Source organism: Salvia splendens, chromosome 8, assembly GCF_004379255.2.
Source record: "Salvia splendens isolate huo1 chromosome 8, SspV2, whole genome shotgun sequence".
Lineage (NCBI taxonomy): Eukaryota > Viridiplantae > Streptophyta > Magnoliopsida > Lamiales > Lamiaceae > Salvia > Salvia splendens.
In genome coordinates, this window is record NC_056039.1 from 6,691,386 (window position 1) to 6,717,520 (window position 26,135).

The 26,135-nt window shown below is 38.3% G+C and overlaps 4 protein-coding genes across 6 annotated transcripts; 3 read left to right on the forward strand and 1 right to left on the reverse strand.

The window, feature by feature from the left end:
- Window positions 1-4,800: 4,800 nt before the first annotated feature.
- Window positions 4,801-7,671, forward strand: LOC121745527 (nitrogen regulatory protein P-II homolog). The gene is made up of 8 exons (XM_042139473.1): window positions 4,801-5,088; window positions 5,217-5,268; window positions 5,362-5,389; window positions 6,181-6,268; window positions 6,524-6,591; window positions 6,691-6,760; window positions 7,251-7,286; window positions 7,366-7,671. Exons 1-8 carry the CDS (start codon window positions 4,890-4,892, stop codon window positions 7,440-7,442), a joined length of 618 nt encoding a protein of 205 aa, XP_041995407.1. The 5' UTR covers window positions 4,801-4,889; the 3' UTR covers window positions 7,443-7,671.
- A 3,409-nt stretch (window positions 7,672-11,080) lies between these two features.
- LOC121744473 (ADP-ribosylation factor 1) lies at window positions 11,081-13,847 on the forward strand. 3 transcript variants are annotated; one of them, XM_042138017.1, is made up of 7 exons: window positions 11,081-11,210; window positions 11,904-12,065; window positions 12,306-12,376; window positions 12,937-13,056; window positions 13,166-13,284; window positions 13,372-13,453; window positions 13,551-13,847. In XM_042138017.1, exons 2-7 carry the CDS (start codon window positions 11,918-11,920, stop codon window positions 13,554-13,556), a joined length of 546 nt encoding a protein of 181 aa, XP_041993951.1. In that variant the 5' UTR covers window positions 11,081-11,210; window positions 11,904-11,917; the 3' UTR covers window positions 13,557-13,847. The 3 variants fall into 3 exon arrangements, with proteins under 3 accessions (XP_041993951.1, XP_041993950.1, XP_041993952.1); XM_042138016.1 differs by having other exon boundaries at window positions 11,911-12,065; XM_042138018.1 differs by having other exon boundaries at window positions 11,091-11,210; window positions 11,889-12,065.
- A 485-nt stretch (window positions 13,848-14,332) lies between these two features.
- Window positions 14,333-16,691, reverse strand: LOC121744472 (galactinol synthase 2-like). The gene is made up of 3 exons (XM_042138015.1): window positions 16,265-16,691; window positions 15,401-15,721; window positions 14,333-14,945 (listed from the first exon to the last, which is right to left on the reverse strand). Exons 1-3 carry the CDS (start codon window positions 16,589-16,591, stop codon window positions 14,577-14,579), a joined length of 1,017 nt encoding a protein of 338 aa, XP_041993949.1. The 5' UTR covers window positions 16,592-16,691; the 3' UTR covers window positions 14,333-14,576.
- A 6,839-nt stretch (window positions 16,692-23,530) lies between these two features.
- LOC121745665 lies at window positions 23,531-24,013 on the forward strand. Its single transcript, XM_042139645.1, has one exon. The coding sequence runs from the start codon at window positions 23,531-23,533 to the stop codon at window positions 24,011-24,013; it is 483 nt and encodes a 160-aa protein (XP_041995579.1).
- The last annotated feature ends 2,122 nt before the right edge of the window (window positions 24,014-26,135 follow it).

Here is a 26,135-nt window from a genome sequence, read left to right on the forward strand (position 1 = left end):
ACAAACTTTGCATTTTGTTTGGTATTTCCTCAAATCACTCAAATAAGATATATTCATCAAAATCTTATTTTAGGTAGGCAACCGTGATATGTTTTATGATATTTTAGATCACTTTTTAAGCTCATAACATATAGGATAAAAAGTCACGTTGAAAACCATGTTGATTTAATTGTGTCAAAGTTAGTCAAACATAGTAATAGACATGCCTTGGGAAATACAAAACAAAGTGTAAAAAGTTTATGATATTATATACCAATTTCAAAATTCGTGGGACATACCAAATTTTAGACAAAGTTTATGGTTTTAGGCCATCCGCAATGGGGCGGACGATGGCACGCCCGATGGCGCGCATCGTCCGCCCCATTGCGGGTGCGTGACATAGGCCGCGGACGATCGTCGCGCCCTATACTAAGGGCGCGGAGTATAGCGCGGACGATCCCCATCGTCCGCCCCATTGCGGCCTACGCGGACGATGGCCGCGGACGATAGGCCATCGTCCGCGCCATCGTCCGGCCCACTGTGGGCTACGCGGACGATGGCACGCGGTTTCATTTTTTAATAAATAGAGTTCATTTGTAATTTCATTTCATCAAATTTCACTTTCGAAACTTATTACATTTACATAATTACTACGAAATGGATTCAAGTCCCAATAGTCCTATGTTTAGCGGAGATGTGAATTGGCCGGGTACAGAACCCGGTGAATATCGTTCGTTCGACGCCGACACCCAGTATGATCCCGATTTCAGTACGGAATCGTACGGGTTGTCTGACATGGAGCCGTCTCCAACCCGACCAAGCGTTCCCTCCCGCCGTGACGCTGCAGCTGCCGATCCCGAACCCGCCGCGACCGCTTCCGCCCCAGCCAAAAAGAAGCGGAACCGGCAGCGGGCGCAGAAGTTGCCGCCTCCCAGAAATTGCGATGAGTACGCCCCCGGCCGTACGAACTACACCGACGACGAAACCCTCATTTTGGCCCGGTGTTGGGTAGATATATCGGAAGACCCGATTTTTGCGAACAATCAGAGACAGGTCGTGTACTGGGAGCGCATCGCCGGCCTCTACAATGAGGCCAAGCCGCCGACCGCGTACAAGCGCAAACGTGAGCAACTCCGCAAGCACTGGGATCAAGTGAATAAGCAAGTGAACTTGTACGGGGCGGAGTTTGAGAAGTTCACGCGGGCACAGGGGAGCGGCGAGAGCTTGAGCGACGTGCGCGCTAAAGCGTTGTTGTCGTACCGGTCGATGTACGGCGACTTCAAGCACGGGGCCATCTGGGCGCTCTTGAGGGACAAGCAGAAGTTCCAAGGTGGAATTCACCCGGTTGACCTCAACCGGACGTACGTGGATGAAGGGAGTTCCGGCACATCGGTGTCCTCCCGGAGTCAAGGCTGCGAAGGCCAAGGGGAATGCGGTCGCGACCTCATCCTCGACCGCTGCAAACCCATCTCCGTTCCCGGAAACGCTCCCGACCCAGACGGCCACCGCGTTTGAGTCGTTGGCAACAACGTCGATGGCGAGGACGTTATTGCAGACGCACAAGGCCCTCAAGAAGTGTACCGACCCCGACGGAGCCGAATATCTCCGGCGTTAATCGATGAGCTGCGTCGGAAGTTGGGAATTGCACCGACTTAGTTGTTTTTTTTATAAGTTGAATGGTGTAACTTTTTTTTTATTAATGCGTCGCCATTTGTTATTTAGACGTTTTTTATTTACTCGTTACTTGTTATTTGAAAACATTTAAATTAATTAAACAAAACAATAAAATGATGATGTGGCGCGCCTTAGGGCGCCCCACTGCAGGTGGGGGGAAGGAGGATAAAACTGATGACGTGGCGCACCTTAGGGCGCCCCACTGCTGATGCCCTTAGGGACCAATTTTCCCTCGAAAATCACTCTTTGCCTAAGAAAGGAGTACTACTTATTGTGTTTTACCAGTCATGAAAGTACACTTGGTTTCCAAAAAAAATTATGCATTTTGTGTTATTCCTTTTCATGCATTTGACACATTTTTGATTGTCATCTTTTCTCCTAGCTTGCTATAACTTGACAAAGTTTTGTCTACATAATAGTCATTAATATCTTTTTGAGTATTAGAGCATCCACAACGGTGGACGGTGGCCCCGCGTCCGTCCGTGCCAGCGGCGAGGACGCATACCGCCGCCGCTGCGCTCGCGCCGCTGGCACGGCGCTGCTCGATGCATCGAGCAGCGCCGTGCCAGCGAGCAGACGACGTGGCGGCTTACGATTGGGCAACGGCATAGCCGTTGCCTTTGAATTATTTTTTTTTTAATTTTAAAATTCGATTTTTAATTATATAAAATGATAAAAAAATAAAAAAAATATTTTCCAAATCCAAAAAATATGGCCGTTTTTTCCCGTTTTTTCTGAATTTTTTTATTATTTTTTTATTTTTTTCCCCAAAATCATCTATAAATACACACATTCATCATCCATTTATCACATCAAATCATCTCTCATTCATAATTCTCATACAAACTATCAACACATTCATCCCTCACTCAAAACCTCAAATGGATTTCACCCATATTATGGCGGAAGCGGAGCGCGAAGAACAAGAATACTACGAACAACATCGTGCCGCTTACGAAGCATACGTCGCGGCGAATACCCCCGCTCCTCCTCCTCAACGAACCAGATCAAATCGCCGCTACATCCATCGTGACCGGGAGGGAGCCCACGAAAGGCTCGTTGCCGACTACTTTGCCGACCAGCCGCGGTTTCTGGCAGATTACTTCAGGCGCCGTTTTCGCATGTCAAAGCGTTTGTTCATGCGAATTGTCAACACATTGTCCGCACGTGTTGAATTCTTCCAAACAGGTCCAGATGCAGCCGACCGGCAAAGTATCACGCCGTTGCAGAAGTGTACGTGTGCCATCCGACAACTCGCTACTGGGCAAACGGCCGACATCTTCGACGAGTATTTGCATATCGGTGAGTCCACTGGAATCCTTTGTCTAAAGAATTTTTGCGAGGGCGTTCATTCAGCTTTCGGGGATGAATTCCTTCGGGCACCCACCACCGATGATTGCCAACGGTTGCTTCGTCTTCACGAATCAGTCCATGGCTTTCCCGGAATGCTTGACAGCATTGACTGCATGCATTGGAGGTGGAAGAATTGCCCGACTGCTTGGAGGGGGCAACACTTGAGCGGTCACAAAGGCGGCGGCCAACGCTTATCCTTGAGGCGGTCGCCGACTACCGCCTATGGATTTGGCATGCATATTTCGGCGTTGCTGGATCCAACAACGACTTGAATGTGCTGTATTCTTCACCACTCTTCAATGATGTGATGAATGGTGTAGCACCGACGATCGACTTCACCATCAACGGAAATAGATACCACATGGGTTACTATCTCGCCGATGGTATCTACCCACGGTGGTCGACTTTCGTGAAGACGTTCAACAACCCTCACGACCCGAGACGGGTTCTTTTTGCGCAGCGTCAAGAGTCCGCACGGAAAGACGTCGAAAGAGCTTTCGGGGTCCTTCAAGCCCGATTCAACATTGTTAAGTCCCTGGCTCGGCTGTGGTACGTGAATAATATCGCTGACATCATGTTCACGTATCTTACACAACATGATTATAGCCGACGAATGGCCGAGGGCGGCTAGCTTCTACGACGAGGACGAAGCCGGAAGCTCAACAGCGAGGTCTCCCCCACGCCGAGGCGAGCATACGACGGTTGGCCAGAGAATCGAGACAAGACACACAATGCGCGATACCCGAATCCACAATCAGCTACAAGAAGACCTAATCAAACACATGTGGACGAAATTCGGCAACGCTTAGTGGTTTTTTTAATTTTTAGTATTTTAATTATGTAATTTTTAATTTTTAGGATGTTAATTATGTCGTTTTTATTTTATTTGTCATTTGTAATATTATTTAGGTTTTTTTAATGAATTTTAGTATTATTGAAATGTTTTTGTTTAATTGAATTTTAAATTAATTGTGCTCGTCCTTGCGGAAGAGCACAGCTGTGGGTGTTGTGCTCTTGCCAGAGAGCAGGCAGAAAAAGTGGGGCCGAGCCCACAACCGTGCCGCTGGCAAGAGCACGGTTGTGGATGCTCTTAGATCATCTCCAAGGGTATACTAAAAACATAAAATGGGATAAGTAATTAATTCCAACAATACTTAAAAACCAATCCTATTTTTGTTTTTTTGAGAAAAACATATCTTTAGGTTCACACAAAATTCAAACCCAAAAAGATTTCAAAATTTATGAGTAAAAAAAGTATAATGTAAAGAATATTCTTTTAGATTTGAGTTTAATGTAAATATTTAGAGTAAAATTATATTTGATGTGACATTTACATTAAAATGAGTTTGAGTTTAATGTAAATGATTGGAGATGCTCTTAGTTAGAAGAGCGAGGATTGAATCAAGGAGAAAACACAGATAATTTGCAAGATAATAAGGATAAAAAGAATCCATGACTTAGTAAACATAATTGTGATTCTTTTAGCCTATGTACATTGTAAAGTGCAGTTGATATTTTATCATCTACTTGACAAATTAATAAAACATGTTAGTACTAGTTTGGAAGTACATAAATTTTCACTATTTTTTGACTTTTTTTCTAGTTTAAATATATGAACTATGAGATTTTATGATTTGTTTTTTTCGAATCAATTTCAATCAAATTAAAATTATTTATAAATCTCCATAATTTAGTAATTTTTTAAATTGTACTACTCACTATTTATTTTTTTTAAAATAAAGTTTTTTCAAATAAATAATAGATTCCAGTTAAGTGTAGTAGTCATAGCTTAGCAGTATGTGAATAGTGAAACGGACCATTAACCGCTTAACATCAATAATTTGTCTCACGCTTCCTTCACCAGCTGCTTTCGAGATCCTCCCATGGCGGCGTCTACGGCGATTGCAAATTCCACCACTGCTCTCTCTTCCGTTAACTCTCGCCACCACCTCTCACCTAAATTTGCCTCCATTTCGCTCATCCATGGCCTTCCGGAATTCCGCCCTCCTCCGCCCGGTCTCGCCCATCACTACACTGCAAATGGCTCTTCCCTACCGATTATTAGAGCTCAGAGTTCTCCAGGTAAGCAGACGGAAACAGATTTTATCCTGCCACTTGGTTAGCATTGCGTACTTAGCAGAAGATGGGGAATATTTTCGTACATTTCGATAGCTGACTAACTGTTTGATGAATTGCCTCTGACATTGTAGCTGTAGGTTACACACCTGAGGCCAATTTCTACAAAGTTGAGGCAATTCTGAGGTTTGCTTAATGTGCTGATCTCGTTTTTACATGTCTCGGTAGCTCGCTGACTTTTTTTTTCCATTTTCTCTTCTGCTAACCTTGTGGATTTAGGCCGTGGAGGATCCAACAGGTTTCTTCGGTAAGGATATGTATTTGTTGGATTGTTGTATTACAGATTGTATTTGGAGTTTGTGACACATTTTTTAATCCGACTAGCATGCAAATTGTTATGAATGTTGTTAAATTGCTTTCAATTTTTGTTTGCACGTAAAGAAATCCACATTATGTTCTTTTATTCATAAAAAATTTCAGCGATAATCCAGGATGTTCTTTCATATGCCTAAAAATAGTCATTTCTGTTACAGTTGTGTGGATGATAGCTGTTGTTCGCACAATTAACTCTTCATAAATGTTGATTGAATCAATATCATTGCACATGGTTAAAGATCTTGGTTTTGAGGGTTTAGTTTTCGTCATTGTCTCTTTACATTTGAAATGATCATGATTTAGGGAAGGTTTTGAGCAAGTTTAGCATGACATTTCTACATCTTATAAAGAATATGCAATGACATTGTACACTTCTAATAATGAAATGGCAGGATCACTATCTCACTAGTCGTATGTTCAAGATCACTAACACTTTGATATGGCAACATTACATTTATCATGATAACATGGCTTATAATGTCCAGTGAGTGCAACACTATCTTTATCCTGGAAAGCAACTAGCACGACTCTTATTAATTTGGAACAATAATCAATATATATCATTCAGCTAAACCACGAGAATTTTTACCTTGAATTTAGAAACCTATTCCCAAACAGGATTGAGCTATTGCTTCTGGAGTTTTCAGCATATCTAATAAGTTTTCTTGTTATAATTTGAAGAAAACTGTGTTACCGAACATTTTTTTTCTGAACAATACCTAGGCATTGTTGAAGATGGGAATTCGTGGAATTACAGTTTCTGATGTACGAGGCTTTGGCGCTCAAGGTGGTTCAGCAGAAAGACAGGCTGGTATACGCACGTACACAATTCTGTGGTTCAGTTTATAAGGATTGTTTTATAAATGCATTTTTTGTCCCTGGCCGGGCTGAAGATGGCTACTAATGCATTTAAAGATATGCATTGCATTCCTGCTGCATGAGAACAGTAGGGAGGTGGATAAATGCTTTCATCCCCAAACACAGTTCCAATGGCGTTCAATTTATTGTTTTTTGCATTCATAACCATTTGTACTCTATTTCATGTAATGTTACATGCTCTCTTCAGGCTCTGAGTTTTCTGAAGACAATTTTGTTGTGAAAGTAAAGATGGAGATTGTTGTGAGCAAAGATCAGGTATAGGAATCTAAGGACCTTTTGTTTTAGCCATTCAGTTATGTTTATGTCCACCTGAAAACTCGTGCAAGGTTCTTGTCTTTACCTTTTGTTGTGTAGGTCGAAGAAGTCATTGCAAAGATAATCGACCAGGCAAGAACTGGAGAAATAGGAGATGGCAAGATTTTCGGTAAGACTACGAAAGTGATATCTCTTGTGGGCTGAGATTTCTCTTAGACCTCATTCTTCCTCCAACTGATTACTTTCTTTCTATAATTCTAGTGATTTCCTAATTAATCTTTTATCCTGCATCTTCGTTCTGTTTAGTGTTTTATATTTCATGCAAAGGAAGCCTTAACTCTTCACTGAGACTAATATTCTGTTCAAATTTTATGCTGCTATTTCCCTCGTGCTATGTTTAACCTGGGATTCTTGATTCTTGTCATAGTTCATAATCAAACTATGAACCTGTGTGGGGTCACAAAGAGAATAGTCTATGTTGATAAAAAAAATTTGGCTCAATTTAGGATTAGAGACAGAAGTTAATTTCCAAGAGAAAAGAAAAGTAAATTGTAACTGTGAAACTAGTTTGTAATATCTCAGAAGAGAATAGAAAAACGGAAACAATAAATTGTAACCGAGAACTAGTCCTGATATTATTTTGTCGGTCATCTGTGCAGTGAGTCCTGTGGCGGACATAATAAGAGTTCGTACAGGTAAGCGACCTATATAACATATTTTGCTTCCTCCTCTATCTTTTCATTTGTGTTATGAAGTATTTATGCTCTAATACAGGCGAGCGAGGAGAGAAGGCTGAAAGGATGACAGGCGGGCGTTCTGATATGTTCTCCGTTGGATCCTCCACTACTTGAGCCCGCCAGAACTGCAACTTTTTTTGTTGTCTGTCACTGTTGGAAATTTTGAATCTTTAGTCATGAGATTTTAATATTTCTACTAGAACAGATCAACAAAAACGCAGTGCATAAATTCAGTATTTCGGACATATTTCTCGTTGATTGGCATTATTGCTGTGTGTTTTGTGAATGAAAACAATGTAAATCAGTTCAAACTTCTAACATTCCCAGTCACATTAGACCTTAATGTTGCATTCATTCCCATTTTTTTTACATATACTACCATTTTTTAACTTTGAAATTTCTTCATAGTGCTATCTGGAATCTAGTTTAATTAATGGAGAATTTGACTTTTAAAAAGTTGCTATTGCAATTTTACAACATGACTTTTATTTTTTTTAAAATTATAATAACGTTATAATTACAACAGCACCATTTTTTTCCTTCATATTTTTTTGCATTATAGTAACATTTTTTTCCATTGTTGTCTAGTATGCATCACTAAAATGGCATCATTCTACCAACATATCAATGCAATTTTATTACTGAAAAAATTGGGGGTGTTCTAATTATAAATAAAAAATAATTTTTTAATAAGGTTGTAGAAATTTTAAATTTGGATAACTATTCGTATAATTGCAACCAATAAATCTTTTTATTTCGACCAAAGAGCATTTTTTAATTGTAAGTTAAATACTAGTGGAGTACTACTGCAACAAAATAAAATAGCTAAAGTAGCTAAGAACATCCATAGTGGCACGGATGTCCTGGCAGATATCCCGACGGACTTCCCAAAAACACCTCATGCCAAGTCATAAGGACATCCCACTGCACAATGGCGGACATCCCGACGGACATCCACAATAAAAAAATTTACAAATTCACCAAATTAAACAATTTAAGGAATTAAAATTTTGACACGAATATGGAGAAAATGCAACCACTTTATTTAAAACAAAAAACATACATACTTATTAAAAAAATACATAGTTAAAAAAACAACCTCAAGCTTCGACAAATGTGGCCACCGTCGCACTCCTCGCCGTCCCCGCCGTCAGTCCTGTCGTCCCCGTCGCCAGTCCCGGCGCCATTCTCGGGCAGGGGTGCCATCCCCAAATCGCGTCTCACAGTGTCGATGGCATCTTTCAACGTGATCTTGTATAAGGGATCAGTCGCTGCATACCACTTGTCCATGGTATCGAGCATGCTCTGCGTTAGCTGCACACGAGCGATATTGTTGAGCTCGGAAGTGACCAGGGACGGAGATTCCGATTGGACCTCGTGGGACTCGCTGGCGCTTCCCCTAGCCATCCGGATCGTGGTCTTTTGCCCGACCGGGCAACGGCGGTGGGAAGACGATTGAGGGGTCAGGAACTTTGCCTCGGCGTCAGGGAGTTCGTGGGAACCGGCACTGCTGTTGTACTCCCCGGAGGCGTTGATCTTCGTCCGCTTTGGCCAGCCCGCTTCAACACCCGTATTAAACTTGGCGAAAGTCTGCACCACAAGATAGACCTCCCAATATTTGAACTCCCCGAAACCCAATTCACTGTCGGGGTACTATTGGTTAGACAGAAGCTTCACATCATCGGCAGACATGCCGCTTGATGTCGTGCGAAGGTTGTTTTGGTAGATGCCGACAAATCGGTTGAGCTGGCTCCTCAGCCGCTCCCACTGTTTCCAGCATTGCTCTCCATCATGAAGCTTCCCACTTTGTGGTTTGAATTGGAGGTAGCTTTGGCTAATGCGCCATCACATTCTGTCGATGTGCTGGTTAGCCCCGACGTAGGGATCCTTGACTAAACCGACCCAGGCCTTCGCTAGCGCGACACACTTCCCTATGCTCCAGATGATCCTTTTTCTCCCGCCGGTTTCCTCCCCACCCCCTTGGCCCCCTCCCCACCCTCGTTCCCCGCACGCGAGGACGAGGTAGTGCCCTTGCCCTTCCCTCTCCCTTGCTTCCGCGTCCTCCCTGCCGCTGGTTGCATCTCAATGGGACACTCCCTGACCGGAGATAGTTCCAACTCCTCAAAAGAGAAAGTCTTGATGCCGATGAACTGAGTCTCCAGAGGAGTACTTTGGGGGGAATCACTCGATAATAAATCCATGTCGAGGCCATAGACATTGTCCCTAGGTGATTGGGGGACCCCCTGCCTGCTCCCCCGCAGCGGCAGGCATGCCCTGCATCATCCCGGGCATTTGGGGCATCATCCCCGTCATCACGGCACTCACCCAGGGCATTTGGGGTATTATCCCACCCATCCCTGCACACCAGGGGGGGGGGGTACAAATTGTATTACCCCTGCATCATCCCCGCCAGTTGGGGTTGGGGCATCATCGGCGTCATTCCGGGCATCATCCCGGACATCGGTTTACTTCCGCCAGCGTTTCCCCCAACTCTAACGGGAAACGTCGGCGTTTGTGACTCGCTCGTGGCTGATGAATCACTATCGTGGTGCTCCATTTATCTTCAAAATAAATGAAATATAGAGAGAGAAACTCGTTAAAACAAGTGGTGTGAATGAAATGAAGTTCAACGAGCCGTATATATAAGATTTTTTTTAAAAAAAATTAAAAATCGGGACGTCCGTCGGGAACTCGCAATGGCAGACGTTACGACGGACGTCGTCGAAAATCTGCGGAACTCCGGTGTCCGCAAGCGACGTCCGCGTCCGCGGGTCGCTCGCCTAATGGCGGACGTCCGGCAAGCCGGTCCGACGTCGGCCGGGACGCCTGCCGCTGCGAATGCTCTAAGCGACATATGCAATAGTACTAGCGAGTACTAGTAGTCATGGATGTCAATGTAGCTCGCAACCCGTGGCTGACCCGAATAACCCGCAAAATTTATAGGGCTAGGGTTGAAATTTTCTAACCCGATAAAATTACAACCCGATTAGCCTGCACTCGATTAACACGCAACCCGTTAGGGTCAGACCCGAAAACCCGATGGGCTGGCCCGAAAACCCGATAAAATTTCTATTATTCTATTTGTTTGATTCCTAATTGGACAATTTCATTGATTATTTTTATAATATAGATAACTAAAAAATAACATTCAAATTTATATTAAATATATAAATTATATATTAAATTTTTATTAATATAATAATAAAAAATAAATTAGAAACTTCTAATTAATTAATAAATATTTAAATTTGTAAAACATGTTTTAAAACATGCTTTAAAATATTTAAATTTATGTTTTATTTTACACAAATCTCAAATATTAGTATTTGATCATGTTTGTGTTTGTGATTAAAACATGTTACATGCTTTAAAATATTTAAATTTATGTTTTATTTTATACAAATCTCAAATATTAGTATTTGACCATGTTTGTGTTTGTGTTTGAGTTTAAGCATATATCTCAAATTTATCATAATTAAATATTTATATTTTATAAATATAACTAATTTTCATCATTATTTATTGGATTGATCGTATGTTAATTTTATTGGTAGCAACTCGATTAACCCGCTGGGACAGCCCGAAACCCGAGCGTTTAGGGTTAGGGTTGAAGTTTTATAATCCGAAAAAATCTCAACCCGATTAGCCCGCACCTGATTGACCCGCAACCCGGCGGGCCGACCTGATTGACATCCCTACTAGTAGTATTCAGTTGTGGAGAAAAAATATTACTCGTAAAAAGAAAAGGAAAAGGAAAAGGAAAAAGAAAAGGAAAAAGAAAAGGGCACCACAATAAAATACGCCCTGCTCAGATATTACGCTCGCACACATCGTTATTTTGGAGAGATCTCTAAACGCCGATCCATCCTCGCTGCTCCTCTTGTAAGAATAAATTCTCCCTCTCTCTCGATACTGAATTTCAACGATTTGTACTGGTCGTCTGGTATGATTTGTGCATATGTGCCTGAAATTTCATTTTGGAACTTTAAAAAATTGGATTCAAGTTATTTTTAGATCCTGGCTATCGATCTCATGAGCTGGTTGTTTAAATTCCTTATTGCGCTTATTTGTCCTCGATTTTTGCGCTTGATGCTCGATCTGATCGTCGTGGTGTTAGATCTCGTGTTTATGCAATCGGCTTGTGTAGGTTAATTTGCTCCATATATAGATTTGATAGTTTCTGCTTGAATTTTTGGACTGATATGTCGCCTTTATAGTTGTCTGATGATTTCATTTTATATTGCGTGATGTAAAAGATGTTAAGGAATGCATATAGAACAGATTCAGTTCTGGTGATCTTGTACCATGGGTAAGAGTGGCTGGATTGAAGTTCACGTGAGACCCTGCATAAATTTGATGTCAATTTGGTTGGAATTGTGGTGTAAGATCACATGGTCATTTTCAGATGATAATGAATATATATGCTGTGGTGTTCCTTTCGTGCAATTTGTAGGTCATTTTGAATAATGAATATATATGCTGTGGTGGTCATTTTGATGTCAATTTGTAGGTTGGTTATTTGCTGGTGGTTGGTTATTTACTGGTTTTGATCTGTTATAGCTTACACGCAATTAGTTGGCAGTTAAAAGATGGGGCTTTCTTTCACGAAGCTTTTCAGCCGGCTGTTTGCCAAGAAAGAGATGCGTATTCTCATGGTAGGTCTCGATGCTGCTGGTAAAACAACCATTCTCTACAAGCTCAAACTTGGAGAAATTGTCACCACAATTCCTACCATTGGTAAGTTACTCAATGATGCATTTTCCGAGTCTTAATAACACCAATAAGCTCTTAAATTTGTTGAGCCTGGTTAGATATCTATATATGTATATGCATTCCTTTTATAATTGCCTAATCCGTGATTTCACAGGATTAAGTGTATGTTCAACTTTGTCCTGCTGCATTACTTAATTGCATCAGAACTGTTTCAACTTAAATTGTGTAATCCTTAATCTCACAAGATTAAGTACTGGTTTTCAGGGTTCAATGTAGAGACTGTTGAGTATAAGAACATTAGCTTCACTGTTTGGGATGTCGGGGGTCAGGACAAGGTATGCATTTCCTCGTTTTGCTCTTCTTCCTGCCTGATGTGAAGAGTGTCTTGTGGGAATCATTCTGTTGCTAAAATCCCTTATTGTATTGAATAAAAAAGGATCAGTGCTACGGTCCTCTATTATTTCGTTTGATCCAATATTGACCGGGGACGAGCCCCGACTTCCCATGAGCCATGGGTAGTTACATGGTCCCAACCGTTACTAGGTTTTGTTCCTGGATCAGAAACCAATTCATTATAACTTAAGAAGTAACTTGGGTTAAGAAAGCTGGTAAGGTATCAATGGGTTTATGTTCTTTTATTTATCTAAAGCTTTAGAAAGGCCTTGCTCTTTTTCTGCTGGAAGTAACTTGGGTTAAGAAAGCTAGTAAGGTATCAATGGGTTAAATGTTTAAGTAGTACTCATACAATTGTGGCTTGATGACCCCACCTCTTCCCTTACTCAGAAATATGCAGTAATTTAACCGTTTTAAAGAATCCTGAATGACTGGGTGCTATAAAAAAATTCTGCTCATGTTAACTTGACCAGCAATTTGATGTGCGCTCTCTGTTATGCAGATCCGTCCTTTATGGAGGCATTATTTCCAGAACACCCAGGGCCTTATCTTTGTTGTTGACAGCAACGATCGCGATCGTGTTGTTGAAGCAAGGGATGAATTGCACAGGATGCTGAATGAGGTACACGTCACTGAACTTCTCTATTCTTGATATGGTTTCGGATGAACGAAAAAGAAACTGCTCTGCAACACCAGACTGAGTGAAACCTTTTGTTTCCCCCTCTTTTCAGGACGAGTTGAGGGATGCTGTCCTGCTTGTTTTTGCCAACAAGCAGGATCTTCCAAATGCAATGAATGCTGCAGAAATAACTGACAAACTGGGCCTTCATTCTCTCCGGCAACGCCATTGGTATAGTCTTTTATCATAACCTTCTCCTACGAGTTAGGCATCTTGAATCTCATGTAACTCATACATCTGTCTACTTCTGAAATGCAGGTACATCCAGAGCACATGTGCAACTTCGGGTGAAGGTCTTTACGAGGGATTGGATTGGCTGTCGAACAATATTGCCAACAAGGTAAGATTGCATCTTACAATTATTTCGCAGTATAATCAAAACCTGTTCTGCGTGCCACCCGATTTTGTAACCATCTCCTCATTGCATTTTTTTTCAGAGTTAAGCTCTTGAGCCCGAAATGACCTTGCACTATGGCCTGTGGGGCTTTCATTCTTTATCACTCGGATCATCTAGCATTATTATGCTGATGGCCTCAGATCCAGTCGAGAACGTTGCCATCTTTCGACCTTTCTATGTAGTTAATAATAATTTTTAGTTTTTCTTGTCAACCTTGTCTTTTCCTACTACTGTTTCTTGGTATACGATCGAGTTCTGTAATAGAAACTACCAACCAGTATCGATTTTCACTTTTGATGAGACAGTCATGTTAATAAAGTACATTCTCAGGGATCTATTTTGCTGAGTATATATAGATAGTCAAATTGGTTACTTGATTTTTTTACCTTCCTAGTTTCATGTTTTCACTTGCTCTTTCGAAAATTTTATTCTGTAAAATTATTGATTTTTTTCAAAAAATATTATAGAGTAGGCGTCCAGTACTAAGATTTTTCCATGTAATGTACTCCAGTATACTTTCTCTATACCGTTATAAGCAAGACGCTTTTTTTATACCATGAGACTTATGAAAATGATGTTGAAATAGTTACATGGATAGAGAATAAAATATGAGAGAATAAAGTAGGGTACGAAGAGAAAAATAATTATGTTATATACTATCAAAAAGAAAAATAACTCGCTATAAAGAAAATCACGATCACGTGGATCTTTACTTTTCCAATTTTGTGGTTGAGATTTGCATGACTGGGATTTTTATTATAGGGATCACGCGTGCAATTTGATTTTGTTGTAAAGAACCAACTCAAAACCTCACATAAACCATACCATTTAAATAAATATTGTATATCAAAATAATCATGGCAAAGTTTCACAGTAGAAACAAAACAGCTTTTGGAATTAACTATCATTAGCCCAATTTGGACGCCAATCTTAGTGAAATATATTGAACATATCTCTAGGGCATACTAAGCGTAATAGTACCAAACATTATATTCACCAGCCTTCCCCAACCATACACACGTGTTCAGACCATAGAAGAAAGCAAAGACAGCCCTCTCTCATGTCCTCAAGCAGCAGAAGGAGCCGCGACGTACATCACTTCAGGCGCAGTAGCCTCATTCATGACCGCAGCAACGAACGGCTGCAGCTCCAAACGGCTGCCTTCAGTAGTCTGGGTGGGAGATATCTTCAAGTCCAAAGAGTGGTCGTTGTAAATGTCCCACCATTTGTTAACCAGCATTTTGATGTCTTCTCTCTGCATGTTCTCTTCCTCGCCTGTGTACCGCCATGGCTTCGACCCTGCAGCGCAGTAGTGAACCACTTTGACTCGGTCGAGGTCCACGTTTTCTGGATGGCGCCAAAGCATGGCTAGGACAAGGTTGTACACGTTTGGTATTGGCTTGTACACATCCCTAAAAAACATGTTCAGAAAATCCTGCCATAAACCAATCAGAAAAAACTTAGGCTCTGTTCGGTATCATGAAATTGGACTCGCGGAATTAGAATTGGAGTATTCAATTCCATATTCATTGTTTGGCAACACAAAAAATTTAGATTTGGAATTGAATTACAATTCTAATTCCTCCTCATTTCTCAATTTGAATCTCATTTCAAAAGTAGATAATTGGAATTCCAAATAATTACAAAATTGAGCAATTTCACTTCACACACTACACACACATTTCACACACACACAAACACCATATAATTTATTTAAATTCAATTTCATATACATCATTTTTACCCGCAAGTGATTTGGTTCTTCAAATTCAATTCCAATTCTATGTATGGACTCTTACTATAAATGGATAAATAGTAATTTTAGTAGACGGTCCAAAATAAAAAGAAAAAAACAAGACTATTTTTCATGGACGAAAGTAATGTATGTACCTGCTCAGCGAAAGAAGTGGGAGGAGTGATCTTGAGGGTAGCAAGGAGGCTCTCATAGGTGGCAAGACAGGGCTCAAAGACGAACATGCCGGCGTTGAAGTAGAGGGCTGGAGGTGGGCCCATCTCTGCCGGCCACGTCACCTTCTCCGGGCACTGCTGGCAGTAGCCAATCTTGTATTGTGGCGTGTGGCTCCATGTTTTCTCGCAGAAACAATCCATCACCGCATAAAAATAATCATCCTCCAAATCAAACAGATGATCAATGTTCTCAAACACTTGAATGTCACCATCCAAGTATATCATCTTGCTATACTCCACAAACTAGACACCCGAAAAGAAACAAAAAAATTATCAGCAAAATCTAAAACTAATCACACCCACAAATCCCATATCAATGAAAAATGCAAAAACATAATGCATGACGTTGATAAAAAAACAAACTCATTCTTATCACACAAAATTGATAATAATTCTATCTCATCTTAATATTCTTAGTTAATTCTTCCCTTATGAGGCCTTGTAAAGATATGAGTGACCTAATTCTATACATAAGTTTCCAGAATCGGACAAGAGAACCCACGTGTTTGGCATGCAAAGATAGGTGTAATAGCGCCACTACCATATCCAGAACATGCTAAACTAGTTGGATCGATCTAGCAAATACTAGAAGAAAAGAATGGCTAAGAATATATTTTAATGAAGTTAAAGACACTAAATGTATTTCTAATAATACCAATTTGAAGAAGCTTCTCTTTATTAGATAATTTATCACCACCTAGTTATTGCGATTGTTTAAAAAAAAGAAAATTTAAACACAATTAATTACATCTCTATTTGGCGTAAATTTATAAAAGTGGTAGGTACCTCCCAGATACGGAGCTTGGAGTAGTTGATGACGTAATACGCCATGGCGAACTGCGTCTGGTTTTCCGGCGGGTAGACGGGCTCGATCTCCCGAACTATGCAGCCTTGCTCCTCCAGTATGCGGCGGTGCTTCGCCGGCACGTCGGGCAGCACCGCCACCACGAGAGGATATGCTGTCTTGACCTTCCGCAGGCCCTTGACCAGCCCCACCACGCCCTTCACGTAGTCTCCATTGCCAGCCAAGAAAGTGACGTAAGCTCTCGACGGCAGCGACGTCGGTTTGGCTAACTCGGTCGCTGTAACTGACGTGACGAGTTCGGGAGCCATGGAAAGGGACAAGTTTTGCAAACTGAGGTGAATTTGAATATTTTTTCTTTGCTGTAAGAGAGAAGATTGATGATATATTTGTTGCTATAGAGTTGAGTTTATATAGTTAGAAAAAAAACGGCAACAGTGTTTAATTATATAAACGATGATAAATCGCCACAAGACACGTGTAACCTCATATGATCGGACGGCTGTTTAGGATTATGGCGGGATGTGGAATCTTCTGGATTGTGAAAGAGTAAACTATGATAAGAAGAAGAAACTAGAACTTCATCATCTTGCACTGGCTAGGTAGGATTACTGGCCACAATTCGTTAACTGTTACAAATATTAATATAGACCACTTATGCTTCTGCTTTATATAATACTATATGTTAAAATTTACTCGCACCGTCCTCCAATTAAAAGTACATTTTGAATTCTTACAAATTTCATAAAATTGTTTTAACTTTATAACTAAAAAAATTAGTGAGGTGTCTGATTTTTATATACTCCCCTCTGAAAAACAATCTTATTTTACCGTTTTGAGATGTTCACAAAACATCATTTAATACCTTTTCCACTTTTAGCCTCCTTCTTACCTTTCTATTTCACTCTTCTACTTTATCTACCTTTTATCTACCTTCTTTTACTTATCATTTTCTCATTAAAATTTGTGTCATCCACAACTGAGACTATTTTTTATGACGCGACGAGTATTAGTTTTATACTCACCCAGTCCCGTAAAAATTGGAACACTTTCTTTTTCCGTATGTCTCATAAAAATAGCTCATTTCCACCTATAGAAAGTTTTCTCTGACTCATTACGCGTATACATTAATTTATTTACAACTTATAACACTAGGCCCACCATTAAACAATAATACTCTACCCGTCTTATGTTACTCAAACTTTTATATTTCGACTCGTCCTAAACTAACACAATTTTTATTTTAAGTATGAATTATGGTATTTAATTAATACTCCACTCTAGATGTCCACATTCATGACTGACACAAGATTTTAGGACGAATTGTTAGGTGAAGTAAATAGAGAGAAGAAGATAGTTGAATATTTTAATAAGGAGAGATGAATTTATCTCTTAATATAGAAAGTGGGCATCTTGAGTGGGACAAACTAAAAAAAGAAAGATTAACATCTTGAGTGCGACGAAGGGAGTACTATGTTAGAGCTAGTTAAGTGTTCTCTCATTTCACTAAAAAATCAATCTCAAATTTACGATCTAAAATGAAAAGTGCGAATAACATGAGACAGATGTAGTAATAATGTAGGTCACAATATCCATTAATACTATTTTAACTATATTTCTATTCTTCCCTCTTATTTTACCAATTATCTCTATCATCCCCACAAGAATATGCACATTCTAATTTTAGAAAAAAAAATTTCTCTAATGAGGCGAGACCCATTCTCCATTAACAATACTTTAAAAAAAGTAATTAAAGTATTTTTAGTGTGGAATGAATCTATCTCATTAGAAAGAAAAGAATTTCTAAATTTGAAAAATGCATATTCTTATGGAACACACTAAAAATAAAATAGTGCATATTCTTATAGAGCTGAGGGAGTAACATTTTATAGAAGACGAGGAATCATTTTAAAACCCAAAGTCCCAAATTATAATTATTTATTTTAATGAGACGAGATTCATTCTCTATTAATAATACTTTAAAAACTTTTTTTCTTTTTATCTCTCTTTTACTTTTTCGATTATGTATTAAAATTTGTGTTCAATCAAGTGTTTATAATCTTTGAGAACGGAGGGAGTAATTCTTTTATGGTTGGACAGGAACATCATTTCTCACAATTATTGTTATCAGTTACACCCGATTCGATAATTTCATTGCACGTGGTAAATTGAAGCTTAGTTAGTGGTGCTATTCAATTTCCACAATACGAATCGCTAATATGGAGTACTAGTTTACTTTCCTTTGACGTCTCAAATCCTTTTTAATTATACATCAAATAATAATTGTGAACTTGTATTGCATTAATTTTTTTGGATAATATACTTAATATTTTGTGTAGCTTGTGAAGAAAGATAAATTATGAGTAGTACTATATGATAAGCACGAAATTTTAAATACTGGCAAGATTATAATTGGACCTAATTTAGCCTATCTATAGTGGATACAAAAGCCCAGCGGTTGAGCGGAGCCTCTAGAGATTCTGTAGATTTTGAATTTAATAGTATTAAATTTTTACTTTCTATACAATTAAGTTGTTTCTATACTAATGGATGTTAATTAATACTGCTTTTCAGATATGTACTCAATTATACGAAATTTTGATTTACTAATATATACTCCACTTAAGAATTCAATTTATGCTATTCTTGAACTTGAAACTTCCATTGCATTACAATTTGTATAGTCGAACTCGAGTTGTTAGAATGGAAAAAATATGAGTTGACAGCAACTGGATCCACATTTTTTTCATGTTGCACTGCTGAAATGATGGAAAGGGAAGGGTAACTCAAGTTGAACCACAAAATTCACATGCCTTTCAATTTTTTTCTCTTCTGCAATAATTGATCGACATCGAGGGTCCATAAACAGCTACACATTTTAGGGATCGCATTTCCTTTTTTTTCCCTTCTAAGTAATTGATGGAGTAGTATAAATATAATATTAATATTCGTGGATTTACCATGGAGTCCCTCAAATCTCAATAATTAACAATATAATGCTATATTCCCAATAATTAACAATATAATGCTTTATTCCCAATAATTAACATCGCGAGCTTTGACTTGTGCACACTACCATATTGAATAGAGGGAACATCATTTTTTATCCTCGAACTTTGTCAAAGTATCATTTTAGGTTCGTGAACATTGAAAATATCATTTTAGGTCCGTGAACTTTGAGTTAGGGCATTAGCAATGGGGCGCCCTATGGCGCGCCACGTCAGCAGTTTTATCCTCCTACCTCCCCACCTGCAGTGGGGCGCCCTAAGGCGCGCCACGTCATCATTTTTTTTAATATTTACAAAATCCATACGAATTTTAAAAAAAATAATACATTAAAATACGAATTTCAAAAACTTCATTTCATTTAATAAAAATTAATACATTACAATGCGAATAAAAAAAAACGCAAACTCAGCGACGGCGGTTACGAGCCCACACTTCTTCAATCATGTCGCTCATGAGCTGCGCATGCTCCTGTTGGTTGCGGATTGAGGCCTGTCTAGATAGAACCTCTTCGAAACCTAACGGTAACCCTCTATCGGGTGTGTCGGTCGATGTGCCGGAAGAGCTAGATGCACGGTCGTCTTCATTCCAGTCGGTGATGCTTCCGCCTTCACTCTCGACTATCATGTTGTGCATGATTATGCACGCATATATGACATCGACGATGGCTTCCTTGTACCAGAAACGAGCCGGCCCTTTCACAATTGCCCACCGTGGTTGGAGCACCCCAAATGCCCGCTCGACATCCTTCCGTGTCGCGTGCCATCGTCCGCGTCGATCGTCCACGACCTCCACAATGGGGAGGACGATGGCGCGAACGATGACCATCGTCCGCGCTATCCTCCGCGACCGAAGTATAGGGCGCGACTATCGTCCGCGCCCTGTGGCACGCACCCGCAATGGGTGTGGACGATGGATGGCGCGGACGATGCGCGCCATCGGGCGTGCCATCGTCCGCCCATTGCGGATGCTCTTAGTATCATTTGAGATACGTTTTACTAATTCCAAGTTTTTTTGGACGAAAATACCCTCAATACCTTAAAGTGTATATATTTTTAATAAATTTATCATATACTCATATTTTTTTATAAATATCTTTACAATATATTTTTGACAAATTTTCTAAATATAATTTGACCTTAAATATTATCACTTAATTTTGTGGCATGCAAGTAAAATTGCTTCTTCAATTTTTTATATTAATTTTTTTTAAAATTTAATAAAGAACTTTTTTTAATAATAAAAAATTGAATAAAGATCTTTTTATAAATATCTTTACAATATATTTTTGACAAATTTTCTAAATATAATTTGACCTTCAATATTATCATTTAATTTTGTGACATGCAAGAAAAGATCTTTATTCAATTTTTTATTATTAAAGAAAAGTTCTTTATTCAATTTTAAAAAAATTAATATAAAAAATTGAAGAAGCAATTTTACTTGCATGTCACAAAATTAAGTGATAATATTTAAGGTTAAATTATACTTAGAAAATTTGTCAAAAATATATTATAAAAATATTTATAAAAAATTATGAGTATATTATAAATTTATTAAAAATATATAGACTTTAAGGTATTGAGGGTATTTTCGTCCAAAAAAACTTGAAAATAGTAAAAAATACCTCAAATGATACTAACTCAAAGTTCACGGACCTAAAATGATATTTTCAAAGTTCACGGACCTAAAATGATACTTTGGCAAAGTTCGTGGACCAAAAATGATGTTCCCTCTATTGAATATTAATTCAGTTTATAATCAAATAATGATAATGCCAAGTGGGGACGGCGATATCGGTAAAGGACAAAACGTCAAAACCACAAAGACAAACGCCGTCGTTAATGTGGCAAACAAAAATGAAAAAGAGTTTTATTAAACACGTGCTACGGAAGATTAAGAGTTTTAATAAATTCTCTATTGTTCATTAATTAAGAAATGTAAAAAAAAAATTGGAGTGTGAGTTTTTCAGTCTTGGACTGATAAACAAGCTATACTTATTTAACACATTTAATTACTCCCTCCGTCCACCAATATCGGTCTCTTTTTGTTATTTTCGTTCGTCCATTAATAAATGTTTCATTTACTTTTTCATTACTTTTGGTAATTGATTCCACGTTCTACTAACTTTATTTCATTCACATTTCACTATAAAACTAATATATATATATAAGTAGTGGATTCCACATTCTATTGACCTTATTACATTCACAATTTCACTATAAAACTAATATACACAGAGGTAGGACTCACTTTCTACTGACATTTTTCACTCACTTTCTAGTAGGGGTGTGCATTCGGGTTTCGGTTCGGTTTTTTGTCAAAACCGAACCAAAACCGAAAAACCGAAAACCGAACTTAAAAAACCGAAAAATCCAAAAAGATAAATATAATATTAATATATATAAATATATATAATATAAAATTAATAATACATACATTATATATTATATAGTACTATATATTATATATAATATATTAAATTAATAGAATATATATATAATTCGGCTTTTCGATTTTTCAGTTTTTTTCTTCGCCCGAACCGAACCGAACCGAAAAATCAAAATTTTTGTATTTTCAAAATCGAACCGAACCGAAAAATCGAAAAAACCAAATTTCAAAATTTCGGTTTGGTTTGGTTCGGATATTCGGTTTCCGATTTTTTTGCTCACCCCTACTTTCTAGTACATTTATTAAAATTCGTACCTAATCAAATTGGTCTTGTATTAGTGGACAGAGGGAGTAAAATATACGTAGTAGACCAAATTTAACGAAGAGAGGTTGGGATAGTCTTTTTTATCCCTCTCGTCCTAAGGAAGGTACTCGGTACTCCATACCGGGACGACATATGATTTTATGCATTTATATTTTAATATGCATATATATTTTAACAGATAATTTCGAACTATAATGATACTACTATAATCTAACATATTATGATTAGGATTAATGTTGGGTGATATTAATAGAGTAATGAGAAGCAAGTGATATAAAATGAGTGGGGTAACTATTTGGTTGTCTCTATTCGTGTCTGGTGGAAATTGGAAGCCTTTATCCCCCAAATTATATGTAGCCCACACTTTCAGTTTGAAAATTATGTGTTCCCTGCTTTATTGAATATAGTATGTTGATTTGTGACCACACACACCCCACATAATTTATTGGTAAATCAAATGCGTATGAAATGCATTATTAATGCAAACAGTGTTTTATTTTATTTTTGACAAACTAAAATTTGAAAGTTATTTATTTTAGTAGAGTATTATTATTAATTCCAACGTCATTAACTCTGATCAATTTGTTGTTTATATAATAACATATATTTATAGGTATTCAATCTAATACAAGTTCGAGCGATTGATCTTTCTTTTAAAAACTTGTGCAAATTAAAGCATAATACTCTGAAGTGATATATGCGTTTTTAATCATATGCCATATTCTATTTATATGAGCATTAGTATTATATACGACGATGCAAATTAGGGCCCAACTTTATATATGGGCCTTTCAGTTGTAGCCTAAAATCGAAGCTTAATTGTACTCCATATATGGGCCTATAGTTTTAAAAATGCCAAATTTTGGGTCAAGTATTTTTCATAAATTCTAAATAGTAGGAGTAATAATTTATAAAATTATAAATTTAATGGATTATAATATTTTCAACCGGATCCGAATATAATCTTTTTAGCAGAAATTGCACATTTTAGTTAAAAAACATAGTAATAAATAATTTAGGAGTTGTGTTGGGGCATTCCATCTAACTCAACAAATTCTTGTGAGTTTTCTTGGGTTGAAATTGACATCTTTAATTTAAACTTCTTATGTTTTGGTATGCTTTCAAGATTATTTATTAATTAGAGCACACTAATTAGGCTTTATAATTAGCATTCTTCTCGTTAATAGTTGATTGTTTGAGTTTATAATTTTTAAGATCAATATCTCTATTTTATAGTAGCAGGAGTATATATGATTGTTTAATAACTAAACTAACGAAAACAAATGTTAAATTGATTTATAATGCTAGTAGTATTTAAAAATGCATATTACTACTATTAAAATAGTAAAACTAATAGTGTGACATCGTGAAATCCATAAAATTGTGATATTAAGCATTCCATCTGGTAAAAAATTGAATTCATGGCAAATTTTTGGCTTTATCGCATTTTGAGTAACAATATGTGATTAAAGAAAAAAAAACCTTGGATATTTTGGAATCAATTCTCATCAATCTCGAAATTAGCAGAATGCAGTGGAATATCCCAACGTCGATCGCCGTTCTCTCGCTCCTCTTCCTATCAGGCGGCGCCGCTCCCACGGCGTACGATGCAATCCAATCCTACGGTTTCCCTATCGGTATCCTCCCTAAGGGGGTAACACACTACGATCTCGACGATTCAACCGGAAAATTCAACGCCTATATCAACGGTTCCTGCAGTTTCTCTTTGGAAGGCTCGTATCAGCTCAACTACAACTCTGTCATCAGCGGCTATATACGTAAAGATAAGCTCACCAATTTATCTGGTGTTCAAGTCAAAGTGCTGTTTGTATGGTTGAGCATTGTCGAGGTCAGGAGAAACGGTGATAAGCTCGAATTTTCCGTTGGAATTGCATCTGCAGGCTTTGCGATTGATAATTTCGTTGTCTGTCCCCAATGTGGCTGTGGATTGGATTGCAATGGCTTCGACGGGGAGGATCTTACGAGTGATTCTCTTGTTTCTTCGATTTAAAATCGAGGTATAATTGATTTAGGATTTTTGCTCACTTTGTGTTTAACTGGTGATAAAATTGATAGTGTGTGATAGCATGAAGATTGTTGTGCTCAATTTCACCTTTCTTATTCATTGTGTCCATGCATTGTTTGAGGCTATTTGAGTGGCATTGAGTTAGGGTTATTGAGTAATGTACTCTGCTGATCATCTTCACTATCAGTTGCTAATAAACAATGGGATCATTGATATGTAGATATGTTCCTGTATGCTCATAGGTGTGCAAATAGTAGTGGTTTGGTTAGTTCTGGATGAGAGCAGAAAGTACGAGTAATTCTGGATAGAACAGAGAGCTAGAAACATTAATTTCAATGAACTGTAGAAAGTTAAACCAATCACGGAAGTTTCTGGATTTATTTGAAATGGCAGTTTTCCCAACCCGCTAGGTGTTCCGTGAGGATTGCTCTCCGAGCAAGCTTCAATGAATTGTACAACAACAAGAGTATTCAGTGAAACAGAAAGAGCAAAATGTTGTGCCTTATGATTTGGATGCTTAGGGGGTCAGGTGATAATTCTAGTTGGAAAGAATTGGGAGAGTGCAATTGTGCTTCGTGAACTTGACAAAAATTTTGGGAAGAGCCCTAGTTTAAGGCAAAACAGCCTTGTTTTAGTGAAAAGCCATCCACAGCTACTGCAGGTTCTGATGGATTTCACACTTTCAACCTTTGTTAGCCTCAAATTTAGACAGTTTTTGCATTTGCCGATTATATGAGAGAGTTATGGGCCACTTCTACTCAGTTGTGGTTGTGGCGATCCATCATACAACATCAAATAGCTATCTAAACCGAGAGAGTGACAAATTTCTGTGTTTATGGAAATAATGAACCGTTGAATATAGTAGTACGTATAACTTTGATAACTGTTCTTCTAGTTGTTATTTTGCAAAAATAGCTTGATTGTGCCTTATCGCACTATTATTATCTGCTGGCTGGCTATATTATGGATAATAATCTAACCATAGCTCCTTACTGTGATTATCTGCAGTTGTGCGCTTTATTATTTATACTTTTCTAAAATTGTATACTTAGGTGAATAAATGAATGTGCAGTGTAGTGATTTTCATTTAGTATCAGAACATGTCATTGTGTCACTTCATCAGTTCTATCAGTATGAATAGAAACTTGCAACAGATTTTATCACTCTTTTATATGTTAAGTGTTAACAACTCTAATGAGCAGCAAATCTCTTCTCAAGTGACCTTTGCTTGAGGAAAAAAAAAAAGTGACCTTTGCTTGAGGCGCGATATAGTTCATGATCTAGCTGCAGTAGTATTTTGGAAGAAACCAGTTGTTATGTTTTCCCTGTTCTATCTTTTAAGCAATTTAAGTCATCTGAGCATGATTTTCGATGGAATTGTGACTCAACTACATAGTTTGGTCTCTATGGTCACCATTTTTATTAACTTCATCCTCGTTTTCTGTATATTCTGTGATGATTTGCAGGATTAGCTTTGATTGAGATGCTTATAAATCTATGATCACAGCTTCTCCGCGAAAAAATATACTCCGATTCGACTTTGATGGACGGGGGAGTGTTGTTTTTGAAAAGATGTAACCAAACACAGGAAGAAGAGGAATAAAGCAGACATTGTATCTAATGTTCCATTGAAACTCAAATCGTATTTTTTCTGCAATTCAAATGCAACCGGGTGCGATACATATATTCAGCATTCCAGTGATCTAAAGCATTATACTAATCTACTTTAACAAACTCTGAACATTTTACTAATCTACTTTAACAAACTCTGAACATTGTACTAATCTACTTTAACAAACTCTACAAAGCATGTTTCCTCTTTAAACCGCGCAACACCACGTCGCGCCAAGTACCTATGTAGTCCTCCACCTTAGCTGGCTTGTCCGCGGTTTCAACACGTGCGAGGTTGATCATTGGCTCCTTTTGTGCCGCACACTCCTTACTCTTTTTTGTCTCATTCTCAGCCTCAGCTGTCGTGGAGTTCGTGATTGTTTGGGCTCTCCCACAATGCATTGCAGCTTGGTCAGCTTGACGGTCTAGTGACTTGAGACAATGTATTGCAGCTTGATCATCTTGGCATGTGGCGGCTTGATCAACTTGGTTAGCA

Coding starts and splice junctions, on each gene's coding strand:
- LOC121745527 (XM_042139473.1), top strand. CDS start 4,890: ATGGCGGCGTCTACGGCGATTGCAAATTCCACCACTGCTCTCTCTTCC. Junction 6,761..7,250: donor AGGAGATGGCAAGATTTTCG/GTAAGACTACGA, acceptor TCATCTGTGCAG/TGAGTCCTGTGGCGGACATA. Junction 7,287..7,365: donor CATAATAAGAGTTCGTACAG/GTAAGCGACCTA, acceptor GCTCTAATACAG/GCGAGCGAGGAGAGAAGGCT.
- LOC121744473 (XM_042138017.1), top strand. CDS start 11,918: ATGGGGCTTTCTTTCACGAAGCTTTTCAGCCGGCTGTTTGCCAAGAAA. Junction 12,066..12,305: donor CACCACAATTCCTACCATTG/GTAAGTTACTCA, acceptor ACTGGTTTTCAG/GGTTCAATGTAGAGACTGTT. Junction 13,285..13,371: donor TCTCTCCGGCAACGCCATTG/GTATAGTCTTTT, acceptor TCTGAAATGCAG/GTACATCCAGAGCACATGTG.
- LOC121744472 (XM_042138015.1), bottom strand. CDS start 16,591: ATGGCTCCCGAACTCGTCACGTCAGTTACAGCGACCGAGTTAGCCAAA. Junction 15,722..16,264: donor CCAAGCTCCGTATCTGGGAG/GTACCTACCACT, acceptor TCGGGTGTCTAG/TTTGTGGAGTATAGCAAGAT. Junction 14,946..15,400: donor CCACTTCTTTCGCTGAGCAG/GTACATACATTA, acceptor GGTTTATGGCAG/GATTTTCTGAACATGTTTTT.
- LOC121745665 (XM_042139645.1), top strand. CDS start 23,531: ATGCAGTGGAATATCCCAACGTCGATCGCCGTTCTCTCGCTCCTCTTC.